Genomic DNA, 20,706 nt, shown 5'->3' on the forward strand with positions numbered 1-20,706 from the left:
AAAATTAATAAGAAAGAGATTTAAAAAAATAAATCAGTTTACCAAACAAGTTCAAATAGTTATTACCATTTGAACAATTGTCTATTTAAAATTGTTATAACCTTTTGAGTTGTTTTTGGCCTTGAGTTGATTAAGAGTTTTGATTTGACAAAATAAAAATTTGCCAAACTTGTTTCAATCTTGTCTAAGCTTAAGTTGAACATTTTTCCACCCTTTTTATCTTGCCAAAATTCATTTGAGAACCAAAACAACTCAAAATCTTGGAACAAAACATGACTTATGCAAGTTTTGATATAAGAGATTGATCCCCTCAGGGAAGGGATTGATCCCCTCCATTACCAGGTCGATTCCCTTGCAAAAGGGATCGATCCTGTTTTCAACCAGAACCCAAAGTTCTCAAGATTTGCCAAAAATTGATCGATCCCCTCCCTGTAGGGATCGATTGGTTAGCTGAATGGATCGATCCACTCATACAGAATGCTTTTCTCGTGCAATTTTCCAGAAAGAGATCGATCCCCTCACATAGAGGATCGATCACCTAAGGCAAGGGATCGATCCGCTCTTAAAGGAATTGATTGATTATTTAAACAGAATGCTTCCCAAGTATGGAAACCCAGAAAAAGGATCGATCCCCCCACATAAGGGATCGATCACTTAAAGAATAGATCGATCCCCTCAAGCAAGGGATCGATCGAGTAAGGCAAAATAGGCATAAAATTGGGCTTTCTCAAACATGAACCAATCGATCCCCTAAGGGAAAAGATCGATCCCCTGAAGGTCTGAAACTCTTAACGGCTATTTTTTATCTAAATGTTTTGCAAGTTTGAAGCATTAAATGCAATCCAATGGCTCTCAACTACTTCCTAACTATAAATCAAGCATTCCACTGTAAACCAAGAACAACAAGAGCTAAAGAAACTTATTACTATTCACCTACCAATTTGCTTAAGCATTCAAAGCTGTAAAAAGAGAAAAAGTGCAGAATTCATATCAATTTTTCTCTACTTTCTTATCTATACATCTGTGTACTTCAACTTAGCAAACACCTAGCCTTTGTGAGGTTCTTAAAGTTTGCCAAACATTTCTAAATTTCTATATTGTGAGTGTGTAAGCTTAAGCAGAAGGCTAACCCTTAAGAGTGTATGTTGTTAAGTTTGTAAAGCTTTGTGAAAGCTTAGTTGTAATCTTCATCTAATAGTGGATTGAACTCTTTAGCAAGAGAGGCTAAGGAAGAGGACGTAGGTGCCTAAGAAAGGACCTAACCTCTATAAATCTTGGTGTTAAATTCTCTAACCCTATCTCTTGTTTATATTCATCTATTGTGCTTATCTGTTTTGATAATTTGTGGTTATTAAATATTATCTTTGAAAATTTTATTAAAACCAATTCACCCCTCATCTTGGTTTATTCCAAGTCTTTGAGCTAACAATTGGTATCAAGCTAGTACTCTTTTTTATAGGTTTAATAGCCCAAGAGTGATCTTGAAAATAGCTCAAAGAAATATGGTAATCAATGTGGAAGAACCATCATCAAGCTACAATAACTATACCAACCAACAAAAGGTGTGTCTCATGACAAATGAAACAGTTGCAACATGTCTTAGAAATGAAAGGCATTCAATTTTAGACCCCCTCTTTTTGCTGGTACAACTACTCCTATTGGAAGACTAGGATGAGGTTGTTCATTCAAGCTAATGATTATGAAGTCTGGAGGGTCATTGTAAATGGTCTTCAAATTCCAATGAAGATGGTGGATGGTAAGGAGGTGATAAAGCTAGGGAGTGAATGGGATGTCAATGACATGAAGATGGCTCAACTCGATGCCAAAGCAATGCACAAACTCTTTTGTGCATTGAGACCAAGTGAGTATAATAGAGTTTTCTTGTGTGAAAATGTAAAAACAATTTGGGATAAGTTGGCTGTCACCTATGAAGGTACAAACCAAGTGAACAAGACAAAAATAGGCATGCTTACTCATGATTGTGAGCTATTCAAGATGAAACCCAATGAAACCATTAGTGAGATGTCAATCTGCTTCGTCGACATTATTAATGGTTTAAAGGCTCTTAGAAAGACATATTCAAATATAGAGATGGTGAAGAAAATTCTTAATAGTCTACAAAAGAGTTGGGAAGCCAAAGTGACAGCCATTAAAGAGTCCAAAGATTGTCACACACTTTCTTTGGATGAACTAATGGGCTCTCTCCTCACTTATGAAATGAAGATCAAAAGGGGATAAGAACTAGTCAAGAAAGGTGGCATTGCTCTCAAATCTACCTTTCAAGAGGATGAAGAAAGTTTTGCTCAAGAGAAGGATGATGAAGATGAAAAGATGGCCATATTTGCAAAAAGATTCAAAAAGTTCATGAGAATGAACAAGTTCTCAAGTAGGAGAAGACCACAAAGGGAGATGACTAAAGGGGAATCAAGTAGAAGAGAAAAAGATCAAATTATTTGCTATGAATGTAACAAACCGGGTCACATTAAACTTGATTATTCTTTGTGGAAAAAGCAAAACATGACCAAGCCAAAGAAGAAAGTTATGGTAGCAACATGGAGTGATAGCGATTTCTCTGATGATGAATCAAATGAGGGGGAAGTAGCCAACCTATGTCTCATGGCTCTTGATGAGCCCAAGGTAACCTTTAATCCATGTGATTTAAATTCATACTCATTTGATGAACTACAAGATGTCTATGATGAATTAGTTATAGAATTTGAGAACATGAGCATGAAATATAAGAAAATGGTCACTAAATTGAAACTAGAAAATGAGTCATTAAATAAAGCAAAAGAAGACTTAGAAAAGAAGTTGAGCTCTTAAAGGTAAATGTCAATGACTTGACTAAGAAAAATGAAAATCTGCATAATTCATTTTCTAGATTTTATATGGGTCATCAAAAGCTCAATGACATGCTAGAAACACAAAGAGCTTTCTTTGATAAAGATGGACTAGGTTATAATGGTGACAACAAAGAAACTCACTTGAAGAGTTTTCTTGTTAAGCCAAATGATTCATCTAGCATGTGTGCACATTGTCATAAATTGGGTCATTCTATTCAATATTACTCATTGAAGAAAATCACTTATAGAGGTAAGCTCATTAGAAGAGTGTGGATTCCAAAAGGAGTTAGCACATCTCAAGATGAGGCTACTAAAATGAAGTGGATTCCAAAAGGCACAAAAAATTGTCAGTACTAACTTTCAAGGACCCAAGAAAATTTGGGTACCTAAAACAAAAATTTAATTGTGCTTTTGTAGATGGATGAGCATTGCTATAAAGCTAATTCAAGTAAGAACAATCAATGGTACCTTGATAGTGGATGCTCAAAACACATGACCAGAGATAAAACTCTCTTTAAGGACTTGAAAGAAAAAAGTGGAGGAGATGTTACATTTGGTGACAACTCAAAAGGCTAAAAATTAATCGATCCCCTCCCTGTAGGGATTAATTGGTTAGCTGAATGGGTCGACCCATTCTTTCAAGAGATTGATTATTTTTTCATACAGAATGCTTTTCTCATGTAATTTTCCAAAAAAATGATCAATCCCCTCACATAGAGGATCAATCACCTAAGGCAAGGGATCGATCCACTCTTAAAAAGATCGATCGGTTGTTCAAACAGAATGCTCCCTAAGTATGAAAACTTAAAAAAGGGATCGATCCCCCTATATAAGGGATCGATCACCTAAAGAACAGATCGATCCCCTCAAGCAAGGGATCGATCGGGTAAGGCAAAATAGGCACAAAATCAGGCTTTCTCAAACATGAACCAATCGATCCCCTAAGGGAGGGGATCGATCCCCTGAAGGTCTGAAACTCTCAATGGCTATTTTCTGTCTAAAATTTCTATAGGTTTCAAGCATAAATGCAATCCAATGGTTCTCAACCACTTCTTAACTATAAATCAAGCATTCCACTACAGACCAAGAACAACAAGAGCTAAAGAAACTTATTGCTATTCACCTACCAATATGCTCAAGCATTCAAAGCTGTAAAAAGAGAAAAAGTGCAGAATTCATATCAGTTTTTCACTACTTTCTTATCTATACATTTGTGTACTTCAACTTAGCAAACACCTAGCCTTTGTAAGGTTCTTAAAGTTTGCCAAACATTCTTAAATTTCTGTATTGTGAGTGTGTAAGCTTAAGGGGGAGGATAACCCTTAAGAGTGTATGTTGTTGAGTTTGTAAAGCTTTGTGAAAGCTTAGTTGTAATCTTCATCTAATAGTGAATTGAACTCCTTAGTAAGAGAAGCTAAGGGAGAAGACGTAGGTGCCTAAGAAAGGATCGAACCTCTATAAATCTTGGTATTAAATTCTCTAACCCTATCTCTTGTTTATATTCATCTATTGTGCTTATCTGTTTTTATAATTTGTGGTTATTGAATATTATCTTTGAAAATTTTATTGAAACCAATTCACCCCCTTCTTGGTTTATTCCAAGTCTTTGAGCTAATAGTTGTCATAAAATAATTATTTTAGTTAATACAAGCTAGATGGAATAAAATAATACTAATTAATCAATATTTCCTAAAAGACTAAGTAAAAAATTCAAAAAATAAATCTATTTACTGAATCAAGTAAAACAATTATGGTGATTTGAATGATTATCTATTTCAAATCATTTTGACATTTTGTTTTGTCATAAAACAATCGTTTCTAATCATAGAAGCGTATTTGGTTATAAATAACACTAATTGAATAATTTTTCAAAAATTAATAAGTAAGAGATTTAAAAAATAAATGTGTTTACCGAACCAATTGAAATAGTTAAAGCTATTAGAATAATTATCTATTTCAATTCGTTCTGACCTTTTGTTTAGTCATAAAATATTTATTTCATATCTTTCAAGTTTATTTAGAATAAAATAATCCAAATTTATTAACGTTAAAAAAATTAATAGGCAAAAGATTGGAAACAATTGTTTTAGTTCATAAAAGCTTATCCAAAATAAATAATACTAATTTCTTAATATTTCAAAAATTAATAAGTAAGAGATTAAAAAAATAAATTTTTTTACCGAACAAATTCAAATAGTTATAACTATTTGAACAATTATTTATTGAAAATTGTTATGACCTTTTATTTTGTCACAAAACAATTATTTTAGTTCATACAAGCTTATTCAAAATAAAATAATGCACATATTTTAATATTGCAAAAGTTAATAATTAAGTGATTTAAAAAGTGAATTTGTTTACCAAATTAGTTCAAATAATTATGGCCATTTCAACAATTATCTATTTCAAATTATTATTACCTTTTGTTTGGTAATATAACAATTGTTTTTTATAGTACAAGTTCATTTAGAATAAAGTGATACTAATTTATTAATCAGTCAAAAATTAATAAGTAAGAGTTTAAAAAATAAACTTGTTCATTGAACCGGTTTAAATAGTTATGATTATTAGAACAACTGTATATTCAATTGAAAAATAAATCTATTTATCAAACAAATTCAAATAGTTAAGACTATTTCAATAATTATTTATTTAAAATCATTATGACTTTTTGTTTTGACATGAAACAATTGTTTTTGTTCATAAAAACTTATCCAGAATAAATAATACTAATTTCTTAATATTTCAAAAATTAATAAGCAAGAGATTAAAAAAATAAATTTTTTTACTGAACAAATTCAAATAGTTATGACTATTTGAACAATTATTTATTGAAAATTGTTATGAACTTTTGTTTTGTCACAAAACAATTATTTAAGTTCATACAAGCTTATTTAAAATAAAATAATACAAATTTTTTAATATTGCAAAAGTTAATAATTAAGTGATTTAAAAAGTGAATTTGTTTACCAAATTGGTTCAAATAATTATGGCCATTTCAACAATTATATATTTCAAATTATTATTACCTTTTGTTTGGTAATATAACAATTGTTTTTGATAGTATAAGTTCATTTGGAATAAAGTGATACTAATTTATTAATCAGTCAAAAATTAATAAGTAAGAGTTTAAAAAATAAACTTGTTTATTGAACTAGTTTAAATAGTTATGATTATTAGAACAACTGTATACTTCAAATTGTTATAACCTTTTGTTCCATCATAAAACAATTATTTCTATTCATACAAGCTTATTCGAAATAAAACAATACTAATATAATAATATTCTGAAAATTAATAACTAAGAGATTTAAAAAACAAATTTGTTTGTTGAACTAGTTAAAATAGTTAAGACAATTTGAACAATTATTTACTTCAAATCGTTATTGTTTTAAGATAAAACAATACTTTCAATTTATACTAACTTATTCAAAATAAAATAAAATGAATTTATTAATATTTCAAAAATTAATCTGTAAGAGATTTACAAAATAATTTGTTTACCTAATCAGTTCAAATAATTATGACTATTTGAACAATTATCTATTTTAAATCATTATGACCTTTTTATTTTGTCATAAAACAAATGTTTTTGTTCATATAAGTCTTTTCAAAATAAAAAAATATTAATCTATTAATATTTCAAAAATAATATGAGATTTAAAAATTAAATATATTTGTCAAACCAGTTTAAATAGTTATGACTATTTGAGCAACTATTTATTTCAAATTGTTATGACTTTTTGTTTGTTATAAAATAATAGTTTATGGTCATACAAGCTTATTCGAATTAAAATAATATTAATTTATTAAATTTTCAACAATTAATACGCAAAAAATTTTAAAAATAAATATGCTTACTGAACTAGATCAAATAGTCATGACTATTTGAATAAATATCTATTTCAAATTGTTATACCTTTTGTTTTGTCATAAAAATTATTTCTATTAATATAAAATTATTTGAAATAAAATAATACTAAGTTATTAATATTTCAAAAATTAATAATTAAGAGATTTAAAAAATGAATCTGTTTACCGAACAAGTTTAAATAATTATGACTATTTGAACAATTTTCTATTTGAAATTGCTATAACCTTTTGTTTTGTCATAAAATGATTTTTTTTGTTCATACAACCATATTTCAAATAAAATAATATAAATTTATTAATATTAAGACAATTAATAAGTAAAAGTTTAAAAAAATAAATATGTTTACTAAACAAGTTCAAATCTTTATAACTGTTTGAACAGTTATTTATTTTAAATTGTTATAGCTTTTTTATTTTATCATAAAATATTATTTCTGTTCTTAAAAGTTTATTTGGATTAAAAAAATATTAATTTATTAATATTTTTACAAATAATAAGTAAAAAGATTTTAAAAAATAAACATATTTACTAAACAAATTCAAATAGTCATGACTATTTGAATAATTATTTATTTTAAATCATTGTGACCTTTTGTTTTGGAATAAAACAATTGTTTCCTTTCATATAAGCTTTTTTGAAATAAAATAATACTAATTTATCAATATTCTAAAAATTAATGAGTAAGAGAATTAAAAAATGAATTTGTTTACCAAAGATGTTCAAATAGTAATACTATTTGAACAATTATCTATTTCAAAACATTATGACCTTTTGTTTTGTCATAAAATAATTGATTCTATTCATGCAAGCTTATTTCAAAAAAAGAAATATAAATTTATTAATATTCCAAAAATTAATAAGTAAAAATTTAAAAAATAAATATATTTTCTAAACACATTCAAATAGTTATGACTATTTGAACAATTATCTATTTCAAATCGTTCTAACCTTTTGTTTTGTCATAAACCAATTGTTTCTATTCATAAAAGCTTATTCAGGATAAAATAATACTAATTTATTAAAATTTCAAAAATTAATAACCAAAAGATTTAAAAAATCAATCTATTTACTGAGCGAGTTCAAATAGTTATAACTATTTGAGCAATTATTTATTTCAAATCAGTATAATATTTTGTTTTGTCATAAAACAATTGTTTCTATTCATACAATTTTATTCAAAATAATATAATACTAATTTATTAATATTCTAAAACTTAATAAGTTAGAGATTTAAAAAATAAATATATTTAACAAACAAGTTCAAATAGTCATGTCCATTTGAACTATTATCTATTTCAAATCATTATGACCTTTTATTTTGTCATAAAATAATTGTTACTGTTCATGCAAAATTATTCAGATTAAAATATTACTAATCTATTAATATTTTGAAAATTAATTGGAGATTTAAAAACTAAATCTATTTTTCAAAACAGTTTAAATAGTTATAACTTTTTAAATAATTATTTATCTCAAAATGTTATGATCTTTATTTTTTCATAAAATAATTGTTTCTTTTCATACAAGCTTATTTGAATTAAAATAATACTAATTTACTAATATTCTAAAAATTAATAAGTAAAAGATTTAAAAAATAAATGTATTTGCTTAACTAGTTCAAATAGTTAAGATTATTAGAACAATTATCTATTTCAAATCGTTCTGACCTTTTGTTTAGTCATAAAATAATTATTTCAGCTTATAAAAGCTTATTTAGATAAAATAATACTAATTTATTAACATTCAAAAAATTAATAAGCAAGAGATTTAAAAAAATAAATCTGTTTACCAAAAAAGTTCAGAAAGATTTGACTTTTTGAACAATCCTTCTAACTATTTAAAGTCGTTATGAGCTTTTGTTTTATCGTAAAACAATTGTTTCAGTTCATAAAAACTTATCTAAAATAAAATAATACTACTTTATTAATATTTTGAAAATTAATAAGAGATTTAAAAACTAAAACTATTTTCTGAACCAGTTTAAATATTAATGACTATTTGCACAAATATCAATCTCAAATCATTATGATCTTTGTTTTCTTATAAAATAATTGCTTCTGATCATCCAAGCTTATTCGAATAAAAGTAATACTAATTTAATAATATTCCAAAAATTAATAGGATATTTAAAAAATAAATGTGTTTGTTAAACCAGTTTAAATAGTTAAGACTATTAGAATAATAATTATCTATTTCAAATCATTCTAACCTTTTGTTTAGTCATATAATAATTGTTTCAGTTCATACGTGCTTATTCAAAATAAAATAATACTAATTTATTAACATTTATTTTTTTCAAATTGTTATGACCTTTTATTCAAATAGTTAAGACTATATGAGCAATTATTTGTTTCAAATTGTTATAACCTTTTATTTTGTCATAAAAACAAACGTATCTGGAATAGGATAAAACTAATTTATTAATATTTCAAAAATTTATAAGTAAGAGATTTAGAAAATAATTTTATTTATCGAACTAGTTCAAATAATTATAACTATTTGAACAATTATTTATTTCAAATCATTATTACTTTTTGTTTTGTCATAAAAAAATTGTTTTTGTTAAGATAAGTTTACTCAAAATAAAATAACACTAATTTATTAATATTTAGAAAATTAATTAGTAAGAGAGTTAAAAACTAAATCTGTTTACAAAACCATTTTAAATAGTTTTGACTTATTTTGTCATCAAACAATTGGATCTGTTCATACTATTTTATTCAGAATAAAAAAAATACTATTTTAATAACATTCTAAAACTTAATAATCAAGAAAATTAAAACTAAATCTAATTGCTAAACCAGTTCAAATAGTTAAGACTATATGAACAATTATCTATTTTAAATCGTTATGACCATTTCTTTTGTCGTAAAACAATTGTTTTGTTTGTACAAGCTTGTTCTGATTAAAATAATACTAATTTAACAATATTTTGAAACTTAATAAGAATGAGATTTAAAATATAAATTTCTTTATCGAATCAGTTCAAATGGTTAAGACTGTTATAACAATTATCTATTTGAAATCGTTTTGACCTTTTGTTTAGTCATAAAGCAATTATTCCAGTTCATACAAGTTTATTCAGAATAAATTAATAATAATTTATTAGCATTTGAAAAATTAATAAGAAAGAGATTTAAAAAAATAAATTTATTCACTGAACAAGTTCAAATTGTTATTACCATTTAAACAAGTATCCATTTAAAATCGTTATAACCATTTGATTTGTCATAAAACAATTGTTTAAGTTAAAACAAGCTTAGATGGAATAAAATAATACTAATTTCTTAATATTTTTTCAAATAATAAATAAGAAATTTAAAAAATAAATTTGTTTACCGAATCAATTAAAATAATTATGGCCATTTAAACGACTATTTATTTCAAATTGTTATGACCTTTTGTTTTGTCATAAGTAATTATTTTTTATCACAGAAGCTTATTCAAAATAAAATAATAATAATTTATTAATATTTCAAAAATTAATATAAGAGATTTAAAAAATATATATGTTTATCAAACCAATTCAAATAGTTATGACTATTTGAGCAATTATCAATCTCAAATCATTAAGATCTTTGTTTTGTCCTAAAACAATTATTTCTGATCATAGAAGCCTATTCGGTTAAAAATAATACTAATTTAATAATATTCAAAAAATTAATAAGAGATTTAGTAAAGAAATTTGTTTGTCGAACCTATTCAAATATTTAAAACTATTAGAATAATTATCCATTTCAAATCATTCTAACCTTTTGTTTAGTCATAAAATATTTGTTTTGTATCTTACATGCTTATTCGAAATAAAATAGTTCAAATTTATTGACATTCGAAAAATTTATAAGCAAAAGATTTGAAAAAATAAATCTATTTACCAAATAAATTCAAATAGTTATGACTATTTGAAAATTTATTTATTTAAAATCATTATGACCTGTTGTTTTGATATAAAACAATTGTTTCAGTTCATAAAAGCTTATCTAAAATAAAATAATTATAATTTCTTAATATTTCAAAAATTAATCAGTAGGAGTTTAAAAAAATAAACTTTTTTATCGAACAAATTCAAATAGTTATAACTATTTGAACAATTGTCCATTTAAAATTGTTATGACCTTTTGTTTTGTCACAAAATAATTGTTTTAGTTCATACATGTTTATTCAAAATAAAATAATACTAATTTATTAGTATTTGAAAATTAATAATTAAGTGATATAGAAAGTGAATCTGTTTTTACCAAATCAATTCAAATAATTATGGTCATTTCAACAATTATCTATTTCAAATCGCTATTACCTTTTGTTTGGTCGTATAAAAATTGTTTTTGATTGTGCAAGTTTATTCGAAATAAAATAATACTAATTTATTAATCTTTTAAAAATTAATAAATAAGAGATTTACAAAATAAATCTATTTACCAAATTAGTTTAAATAGTTATGACTATTTAAACAATTGTTTACTTCAAGTCATTATAACCTTTTTTTCTGTCATCAAATAATTATTTCTATTTATATAAGTTTAATCAAAATAAAATAATAATAATATTCCAAAAATTAATAACTAAGAGATTTATAAAATAAAATTGTTTGTCAAACTAGTTCAAATAGTTAAGACTATATGAACAATTATCAATTTTAAATGGTTTTTGTTTTGCCATAAAACAAACGTTTTAATTCATACAAGCTTATTCAAAATAAAATAATTATAATTTTGTAATATTCTAAAAATTAATAACTATGAGATTTAAAAAATAAATCTATTTGTTGAACTAGTTCAAATAGTTAAGACTATATGAATAATTATTTATTTCAAATTGTTATAACCTTTTGTTTTATCATAAAACAATTATTGCAGCTTATACAAGCCTATTCGAAATAGAATAAAATTAATTTATTAATATTTCAAAAATTTATAAGTAAGAGATTTAGAAAATAATTCTATTTACGAAACCAGTTCAAATAATTATAACTATATGCACAATTATCTATTTCAAATCATGATTACTTTTTGTTTTTTCATAAAACAATTGTTTTTGTTAATATAAGTTTGTTTGAAATAAAATAATACTAATTTATTAACATTTAGAAAATTAATCAGTAAGAGATTTAAAAAGTAAATCTGCTTGCCAAACCATTTCAAATAGTCTTGACTAGCTGAATAATTATCTATTTGAAATAATTATAACCTTTTATTTTGTTATCAAACAATTGGTTCTATTTATGCTATTTTATTCAGAATAAAATAATGCAAATTTAATAATATTTCAAAACTTAATAACCAGGAAAATTAAAAAAAAAATCTAATTGCTGAACCAATTCAAATAGTTAAGACTATAAGAATGGTTATCTATTTTAAATCATTATGACCTTTTTTTGTTAGAAAATGATTGTTTTTGTGTACAAGCTTATTCAAATTAAAATAATTCTAATTTCATAATATTTCAAAAACTAATAAGTAAGAGATTTAAAAAATAAATTTGTTTATCAAATCATTTCAAATGGTTAAGGCTATTAGAATAATTATATACTTCAAATCGTTCTGACCATTTGTTTAGTAATAAAACAATTGTTTCAATTCATACAAGCTTATTTAGAATAAATTAATACTAATTTATTAACATTCCAAATATCAATAAAAAAGAGATTTAAAAAATAAATTTGTATACTGAACAAGTTCAAATAGTTATTATTATTTGAATAATTGTCTATTTAAAATCGTTATAAGCTTTTGATTTGTCATAAAATAACTGTTTCAGTTAATACAAGCTTAGATGAAATAAAAAATACTAATTTATTAACATTTCCTAAATTAATAAGTAAGAAATTTTAAAAATAAATCTGCTTACCAAATTAGTTAAAATAATTATGGCCATTTAAATGATTATCTATTTCAAATCATTATAACATTTTATTTTGTCATAAAACAATTATTTTTGATCATATAAGCTTATTCGAAATAAAATAATACTAATTGATTAATATTTCAAAAATTAGTAAGTAATAGATTTAAGCAATAAATCTATTTACCGAATCAGTTCAAATATTTATGACTATTTAAACAATTATCAATCTCAAATTGTTAAAATCTTTGTTTTGTCATAAAACAAATATTTCTAATCATAGAAGCTTATTTGGTTAAAAATAATACTAATTTAATAATATTTCTTGGTTAAAAATAATACTAATTTAATAATATTTCAAAAACTAATAAGTAAGAGATTTAAAAAATAAATGTGTTTGCTAAACCAGATCAAATAGTTAAAACTCTTAGAATAAATATCTATTTCAAATCGTTCAGACCTTTTGTTTAGTCATAAAATATTTGTTTCATGTCTTACAAGCTTATTCATAATAAAATCATCCAAATTTATAAACATTTGGAAAATTAATAAGCAAAAGATTTGGAAAGATAAATCTATTTATTGAACAAGTTCAAATAGTTATGACTATTTGAACAATTATTTATGTGAAATATTATAACCTTTTGTTTAGACATAAAACAATTGTTTCAGTTCATAAAAGCTTATCCAAAATAAAATAATACTAATTCCTTAATATTTCAAAAATTAATAAGCAAGAGTTTAAAAGAATAAAGTTTTTATAAAAAAAATTCAAATAGTTATGACTTTGAACAATTGTTTATTTAAAATCGCTATGACCTTTTGTTTTGTCGTAAAATAATTGTTTCAGTTCATATAAGTTTATTCGAAATAAAATAAATTTAATTTATTAATATTTCAAAAATTAATAATTAAGTGATTTAAAAAAAGAATTTATTTGCTGAATCAGTTTAAATAATTATGGTCATTTCAATAATGATCTATTTCAAAACATTATCACCTTTTATTTGGTCATATAACAATTGTTTTTGATCATACAAGCTTATTTGAAATAAAATAATACTAATTTGTTAATCTTTCAAAAATTAATTAGTAAGAGATTTTGAAAAATAAATTTGTTTATTGAACCAGTTCGAATAATTATGACTATTTGAATAATTATATACTTCAAATCATTATAACATTTTTTGTTATGTCATAAAACAATTATTTCTGTTCATAAAAGCTTATACAAAATAAAATAATACTAATCTAATAATATTCCAAAAATTAATAACTAGGAGATTTAAAAAATAAATTTATTTGTCGAACCAATTCAAATAGTTAAGATTATATGATCAATTATCTAATTCAAATCGTTCTGATCTATTGTCTTGTCATAAAACAATTTTCTCAATTCATACTAGCTTACTTGGAATAAAATAAAATGAATTCATTAATATTTCAAAAATTAATAAGTAAGAGATTAAAAAAAAATTCTATTTACCTAACCAGTTCAAATAATTATGACTATTTGAACAATTACTTATTTCAAATCGCTATGACCTTTTGTTTTGCCATAAAATAGATGTTTTTGTTCATAGAAGTTTGCTCAAAATAAAATAATACTAATCTATTAATATTTTAAAAATTAATAAGAGATTTAAAAAATAAATTTGTTTATCAAATCGGTTCAAATAATTATAAATATTTAAGCAATTATTTATTTCAAATTGTTATGATTCTTTGTTCTCTTATAACATAATAGTTTCTGTTCATACAAGCTTATTTAGTTTAAAATAATACTAATTTATGAATATTTTGACAATTAATAAGTAAAAAATTTTAAAAATGAATATGTTTACTGAACTAGATCAAATAGTCATGACTATTTGAATAATTATCTATTTTAAATCATTATGACCTTTTGTTTTATCATAAAAAAAATTATTTCAGTTCATATAAGGTTATTCAAAATAAAATAATACTATGTCATTAATATTTTGAAAATATATAATTAAGAGATTTAAAAAGTGAATCTATTTATCAAACAAGTTTAAATAATTATGATCATTTGAACAATCATTGATTTAGAATTGTTATAACCTTTTGGTTTGTCATCAAATGATTTTTTCTATTCATACAAGCTTGTTTGAAATAAAATAATACAAATTTATTAATATTAAGACAATTAATAAGTAAAAAATTAAAAAAAATTTGTTTACCGAACAAGTTCAAATCGTTATGATTATTTGAACAATTACTTATTTCAAATTCTTATGACTTTTTTGTTTTGTCATAAAACAATTGTTTCTGGCCATATGAGCTTATTTGGATTAACATAATATTAATTTATTAATATTTTTACAATTAATAAGTAAAAGATTTAAAAAATATATGTTTACCAAACAAGTTCAAATAGTCATGACTATTTGAATAATTATCTACTTTAAATCATTGTGACTTTTTGTTTTGTAAAAAAACAATTGTTTCAATACATGTAAGCCTATTTGAAATAAAATAACACTAATTTATTATTATTCCAAAAATTAAAGAGCAAGAGAATTAGAAAAAAATATATGTTTACTGAACAAGTTCAAATAGTTATAACTATTTGAATAATTATCTATTTCAAAACAGTATGACCTTTTGATTTGTCATAAAACAATTGGTTTTGCTCATGCAAGCTTATTTCAAATAAAATAATATAAATTTATTAATTTTTCAAAAATTAATAAGTAAAAATTTTAAAAAATAAATCTATTTTTTGAACACATTCAAATAGTTATGACCATTTGAATAATTATCTATTTCAAATCATTATGACCATTTGTTTATTGTAAACCAATTGTTTCTATTCAAAAAACCTTATTTGGAATAAAATAATACTAATATATTAATATTCCAAAATTAATAAGTAAAAGACTTTAAAAATAAATCTGTTTATCGAGTGAGTTCAAATAGTTATGACTATTTAAATAATTATTTATTTCAATTCATTATGATCTTTCGTTTTGTCATATAACAATTATTTCTATTCATACAATTTTATTTGAAATAAAATAATACTAATTTATTAATATTCTAAAAATTAATAAGTTGAAGATTTAAAAAATTAATCCATTTACTAAACAAGTTGAAATAGTCATGTCCATTTGAACTAGTATCTACTTCAAATTATTATGATATTTGTTTTGTCGTAAAACAATTGTTTCTACTCATACAAAATTATTTCAAATAAAATAATACTAATTTATTACTATTTCAAAAATTAATAAGAGATTTAAAAACTAAATCTCTTTAACGAACCAATTCAAATAGTTATAACATTTGAACAATTATCTATCTCAAATCTTTATATCTTTGTTCTATCCTAAAACATTTATTTCTATTCATACAAGCTTATTCGAGTAAAATATTTCTAAAATAATAATATTCAAAACATTAATAAGTAAGGATTTAAAGAATAAATGTGTTTGTCGAATCAGTTTAAATAATTAAAACTATTTGAATAATTATCTATTTCAAATCATTTTGAGCTTTTGTTTAGTCATAAAATAATTGCTTCAGCTCTTCCATGCTTATTTGAAATAAAAAAAATACTAATATATTAACATTCAAAAAATTAATAAGTAAGAAATTAAAAAAAATCTATTTACTGAACAAGTTCAAATAGTTTTGACTATTTAAACAATTATTTATTTAAAATAGCTATGACCTTTTATTTTATTATAAAACAATTGTTTCATTTCATATAAGCTTATTAGAAATAAAATAATATTACTTTATTAATATTATAAAAATTGATAAAGTTAGAGATTCAAAGCATAAATCAATTTATTGAATCAGTTCAAATAATTATGGCCATTCGAACAATTATCTATTTCAAATCGTTATTAACTTTTGTTTTGTCATAAAACAATTACTTTTCATCATACAAGCCTATTTGGAATAAAAATAATACTAATTTATTAATATTTTAAAATTAATAAGAGGTTTAAAAAAATAAATCTGTTTATCTAACCTGTTCAAATAGTTATGAGTATTTTAACAATTATATATTTCGAATTGTTCATAAAATAGGTTTTGTTGAATTCATACTAGCCTTTTTGGAATAAAATAAAATAAATTTATTAATAGTTCAAAAGTTAATAAGTAAGAGATTTAAAAAATAATTCTATTTACTTAACCAATTCAAATAATTATAACTACTTGAACAATTATATATTTTGAATCATTATGACCTTTTGTTTGTCATAAAATAAATATTTTTGTTCATATAAGTTTATTCGAAATAAAGTAATACTAATCTATTAATATTTCAAAAATTAATAAAAGATTTAAAAAATAATTTTGTTTATCAAACTAGTTCAAATAGTTATGAATATTTAAGCAATTATTTATTTCAAATCATTATGACTTTTTGTTTTCTTATAAAACAATAGTTTCCATTCATACAAGCTTATTCAGTTTAAAATTATACCAATTTGTTAATATTTCAACAATTAATAAGTAAAAAATTTTAAAAATAAATATGTTTACCAAGCTAGATTGAATAATAATGACTATTTGAATAATTATCTATTTCAAATTATTATAAACTTTTATTTTGTCATAAAAGAATTGTTTCAGCTTATATAAGCTTATTCAAAATAAAATAATACTAATTTATTAATAATCCAAAAATTAATAATAAATAGATTTAAAAAATGAATCTATTTACTAAACAATTTTAAATAATTATGACTGTTTGAACAATTATCTATTTAAAATAGGTATAACATTTTGTTTTGTCATAAAAAATTTTTTTCTTTTCATCCAAGCTTATTTCAAATAAAATAATACAAATTTATTAATATTAAGATAATTAATAAGTAAAAGATTTAAAAAATAAATATGTTTACCAAATAAGTTCAAATCGTTATGTCTATTTAAGCAATTATTTATTTCAACTTGTTATGACTTTTGGTTTTGTCATAAAATAGTTATTTCTATTTATACAAGTTTGTTTGGATTAAAATAATATTAATTTATAAATATTTTGACAATTAATAAGTAAAAGATTTCTAAAAAAACTATGTTTACCAAACAAGTTCAAATAGTTATGATTATTTGAATAATTATCTATTTCAAATCATTATGACCTTTTCTTTTGTAATGAAACACTTGTTTCAATTCATATAAGCTTATTTGAAGTAAGATAATACTAATTTATTAATATTCCAAAAATTAGTGAGTAAGAGAATTAAAAAAATAATATGTTTACCTAATAAGTTCAAAAAGTTATGATTATCTAAATAATTATCTATTTCAAAACATTATGACCTTTGTTTTGTCATAAGACAATTGGTTCTGTTCATGCAAGCTTATTTCGAATAAAATAATTTAAATTTATTAATATTCCAAAAATTATAAGTATAATTTTAAAAAAATAAATATATTTTCTAAACACATTCAAATAGTTATGACTATTTGAAGAATTATCTATTTCAAACCGTTATGACCATTTGTTTTGTCATAAACCAATTGTTTATGTTCATAAAAACTTTTTTGGAATAAAATAATCCTAATTTATTAAAATTTCAAAAATTAATAATTAAAAGATTTAAAAAGTAAATCTGTTTACCGAGCAAGTTCAAATAGTTATTACTATTTGAATAAATATTTATTTCAAATTGATATGATCTTTTATTTTATCATAAAACAATTGTATCTATTCATACAATTTTATTTAAAATAAAATAATACTAATTTATTAGTATTCTAAAAATTAATAAGTTTGAGATTTAAAAAATAAATCTATTTACTAAACAAGTTCAAATAGTCATGTCCATTTGACCTATTATCTATTTCAAATTGTAATGACATTTTGTTTTGTCATAAAACAATTGTTTTTGTTCATGAAAAATTATTCAAAATAAAATAATATTGATCTACTAATATTTTGATAATTAATAAGAGATTTAAAAATGAAATCTATTTATTGAAATAGTTCAAATAGTTATGACTATTTGAACAATTATCTATCTCAAATCTTTATGGTCTTTGTTTGTCAAAAAAATAATTTTTTCTTTTCATACAAGCTTATTTGGAGGAAAATAATACTAATTTAATAATATTCCAAAAATTAGTAAGTAAGAGACTTAAAAAATAAATGTGTTTGCCGAACTAGTTCAAATAGTTAAGACTATTAGAACAATTATATATTTCAAATTGTTTTAACCTTTTGTTTAGTCAAAAACAATTATTTTAGTTCATAGAAACTTATTTAGAATAAAATAATACTAATTATTAACATTTGAAATATTAATGAGCAAGAGATTTGAAAAAATAAATTTGTTTACCAAACAAGTTGAAATAGATTTGATTATTTGAACAATTATCTGTTTAAAGTAGTTATAACCTTTTGTTTTGTCATAAATCAATTGTTTTTGTTCATAAAAACTTATATGAAATAAAATAATACTACTTTATTAATATTTCAAAAATTAATAAGCAAGAGATTTAGAAACTATGGCTATTTTCTAAACCACTTTAAATAATTATAACTATTTGAATAAACATCAACCTTAAATCATTATGATCTTTGTGTTCTCATAAAACAATTATTTTTGATCATATAAGCTTATTCGGATAAAAATAATACTAATTTAATAATATTTTGAAAATTAATAAGAGATTTAAAAAATAAATATATTTGCCAATCCAATTTAAATAGTTAAGACTATTAGAATAATTATCTATTTCAAATTGTTTTAACCTTTTATTTAGTCACATAATAATTATTTCAATTCATACAAGCTTATTTGGAATAAAATAATACTAATTTATTGACATTCAAAAAATTAATAAGCATGAGATTTGAAAAAATAAATCTGTTTACCAAACAAGTTCAAATAGTTATGGCTATTTCAACAATTATCTTTTTAAAATCATTACAACCATTTATTTTGTGATAAAACAATTTGTTTTAGTTTATAAAAGCTTATCCAAAATAAAATAATACTACTTTATTAATATTTCAAAAATTAATAAGTAAGAGATTTAAAAAATAAATCTGTTAAAATAATCATGGCCATTTAAATGACTATCTATTTTAAATTGTTATTACATTTTTCTTTGTCATAAAACAATTATTTTTCAACATACAAGCTTTTTCAAAATAAAATAATGCTAATTTATTAATATTTCAAGCATTAACAAGAGATTTAAAACATAAATCTGTTTGCTAAACCAGTTCAAATAGTTATGCTATTTGAACAATTATCTATTTCAAATTGTTATAACCTTTGTTCTATCATAAAATAATTGTTTTTGTTCTTACAAGCTTATTCGGAATAAAATAATAATAATAATAATAATTTAATAATATTCTAAAAATTAATAACTATGAGATTTAAAAAATAAATTCATTTGCCGAACTAATTCAAATAGTTAAGACTATATGAATAATTATTTATTTCAAATTATTATAGCATTTTGTTTTGTCATAAAACAATTATTTCAGCTCAAACAAGCCCCTTTTGGAATAGAATAAAATTAATTTATTAATATTTCAAAAATTTATATGTAAGAGATTTAGAAAATAATTCTATTTACGAAATCAATTCAAATAATTATAACTATTTGCACAATTATCTATTTCAAATCATTATTATTTTTTGTTTTGTCATAAAACAATTGTTTTTGTTCATATAAATTTATTTGAAATAAACTAATACTAATTTATTAATATTTAGAAAATTATTCTGTAAGAGATTGAAAAAGTAAATTTGCTTACCAAACCATTTCAAATAGTTTTGACTATTTGAATAGTTATCTATTTCAAATCATTATAACCTTTTATTTTGTCATCAAATAATTGGTTCTATTTATACTATTTTATTCAGAATAAAATTATGCAAATTTAATAATATTCCAAAACTTAATAACTAGGAAAATTAAAAAAAAAAACCTAATTGTCAAACCAATTCAAATAGTTAAAACTATATGAATGGTTATCTATTTCAAATTGTTATGACCTTTTCTTTTGTCACAAAATAATTGTTTTGTTTGTACAAGCTTATTCGGATTTAAATAATACTAATTTCATAATATTTCAAAAACTAATAGGTAAGAGATTTAAAAATAAATTTGTTTATCGAATTATTTCAAATGGTTAAGACTATT

The 20,706-nt window shown here is 22.1% G+C and overlaps 1 protein-coding gene across 1 annotated transcript; it reads left to right on the top strand.

The window, feature by feature from the left end:
• Positions 1–1,671: 1,671 nt before the first annotated feature.
• LOC149514663 (uncharacterized) lies at positions 1,672–2,238 on the top strand. The gene has a single exon (XM_089744231.1). It carries the CDS (start codon positions 1,672–1,674, stop codon positions 2,236–2,238), a length of 567 nt encoding a protein of 188 aa, XP_089600357.1.
• The last annotated feature ends 18,468 nt before the right edge of the window (positions 2,239–20,706 follow it).

Source organism: Durio zibethinus, chromosome 15 (genome assembly GCF_047325235.1).
Source record: "Durio zibethinus cultivar Kanyao isolate XHJ-2024 chromosome 15, ASM4732523v1, whole genome shotgun sequence".
Taxonomy (NCBI): domain Eukaryota; kingdom Viridiplantae; phylum Streptophyta; class Magnoliopsida; order Malvales; family Malvaceae; genus Durio; species Durio zibethinus.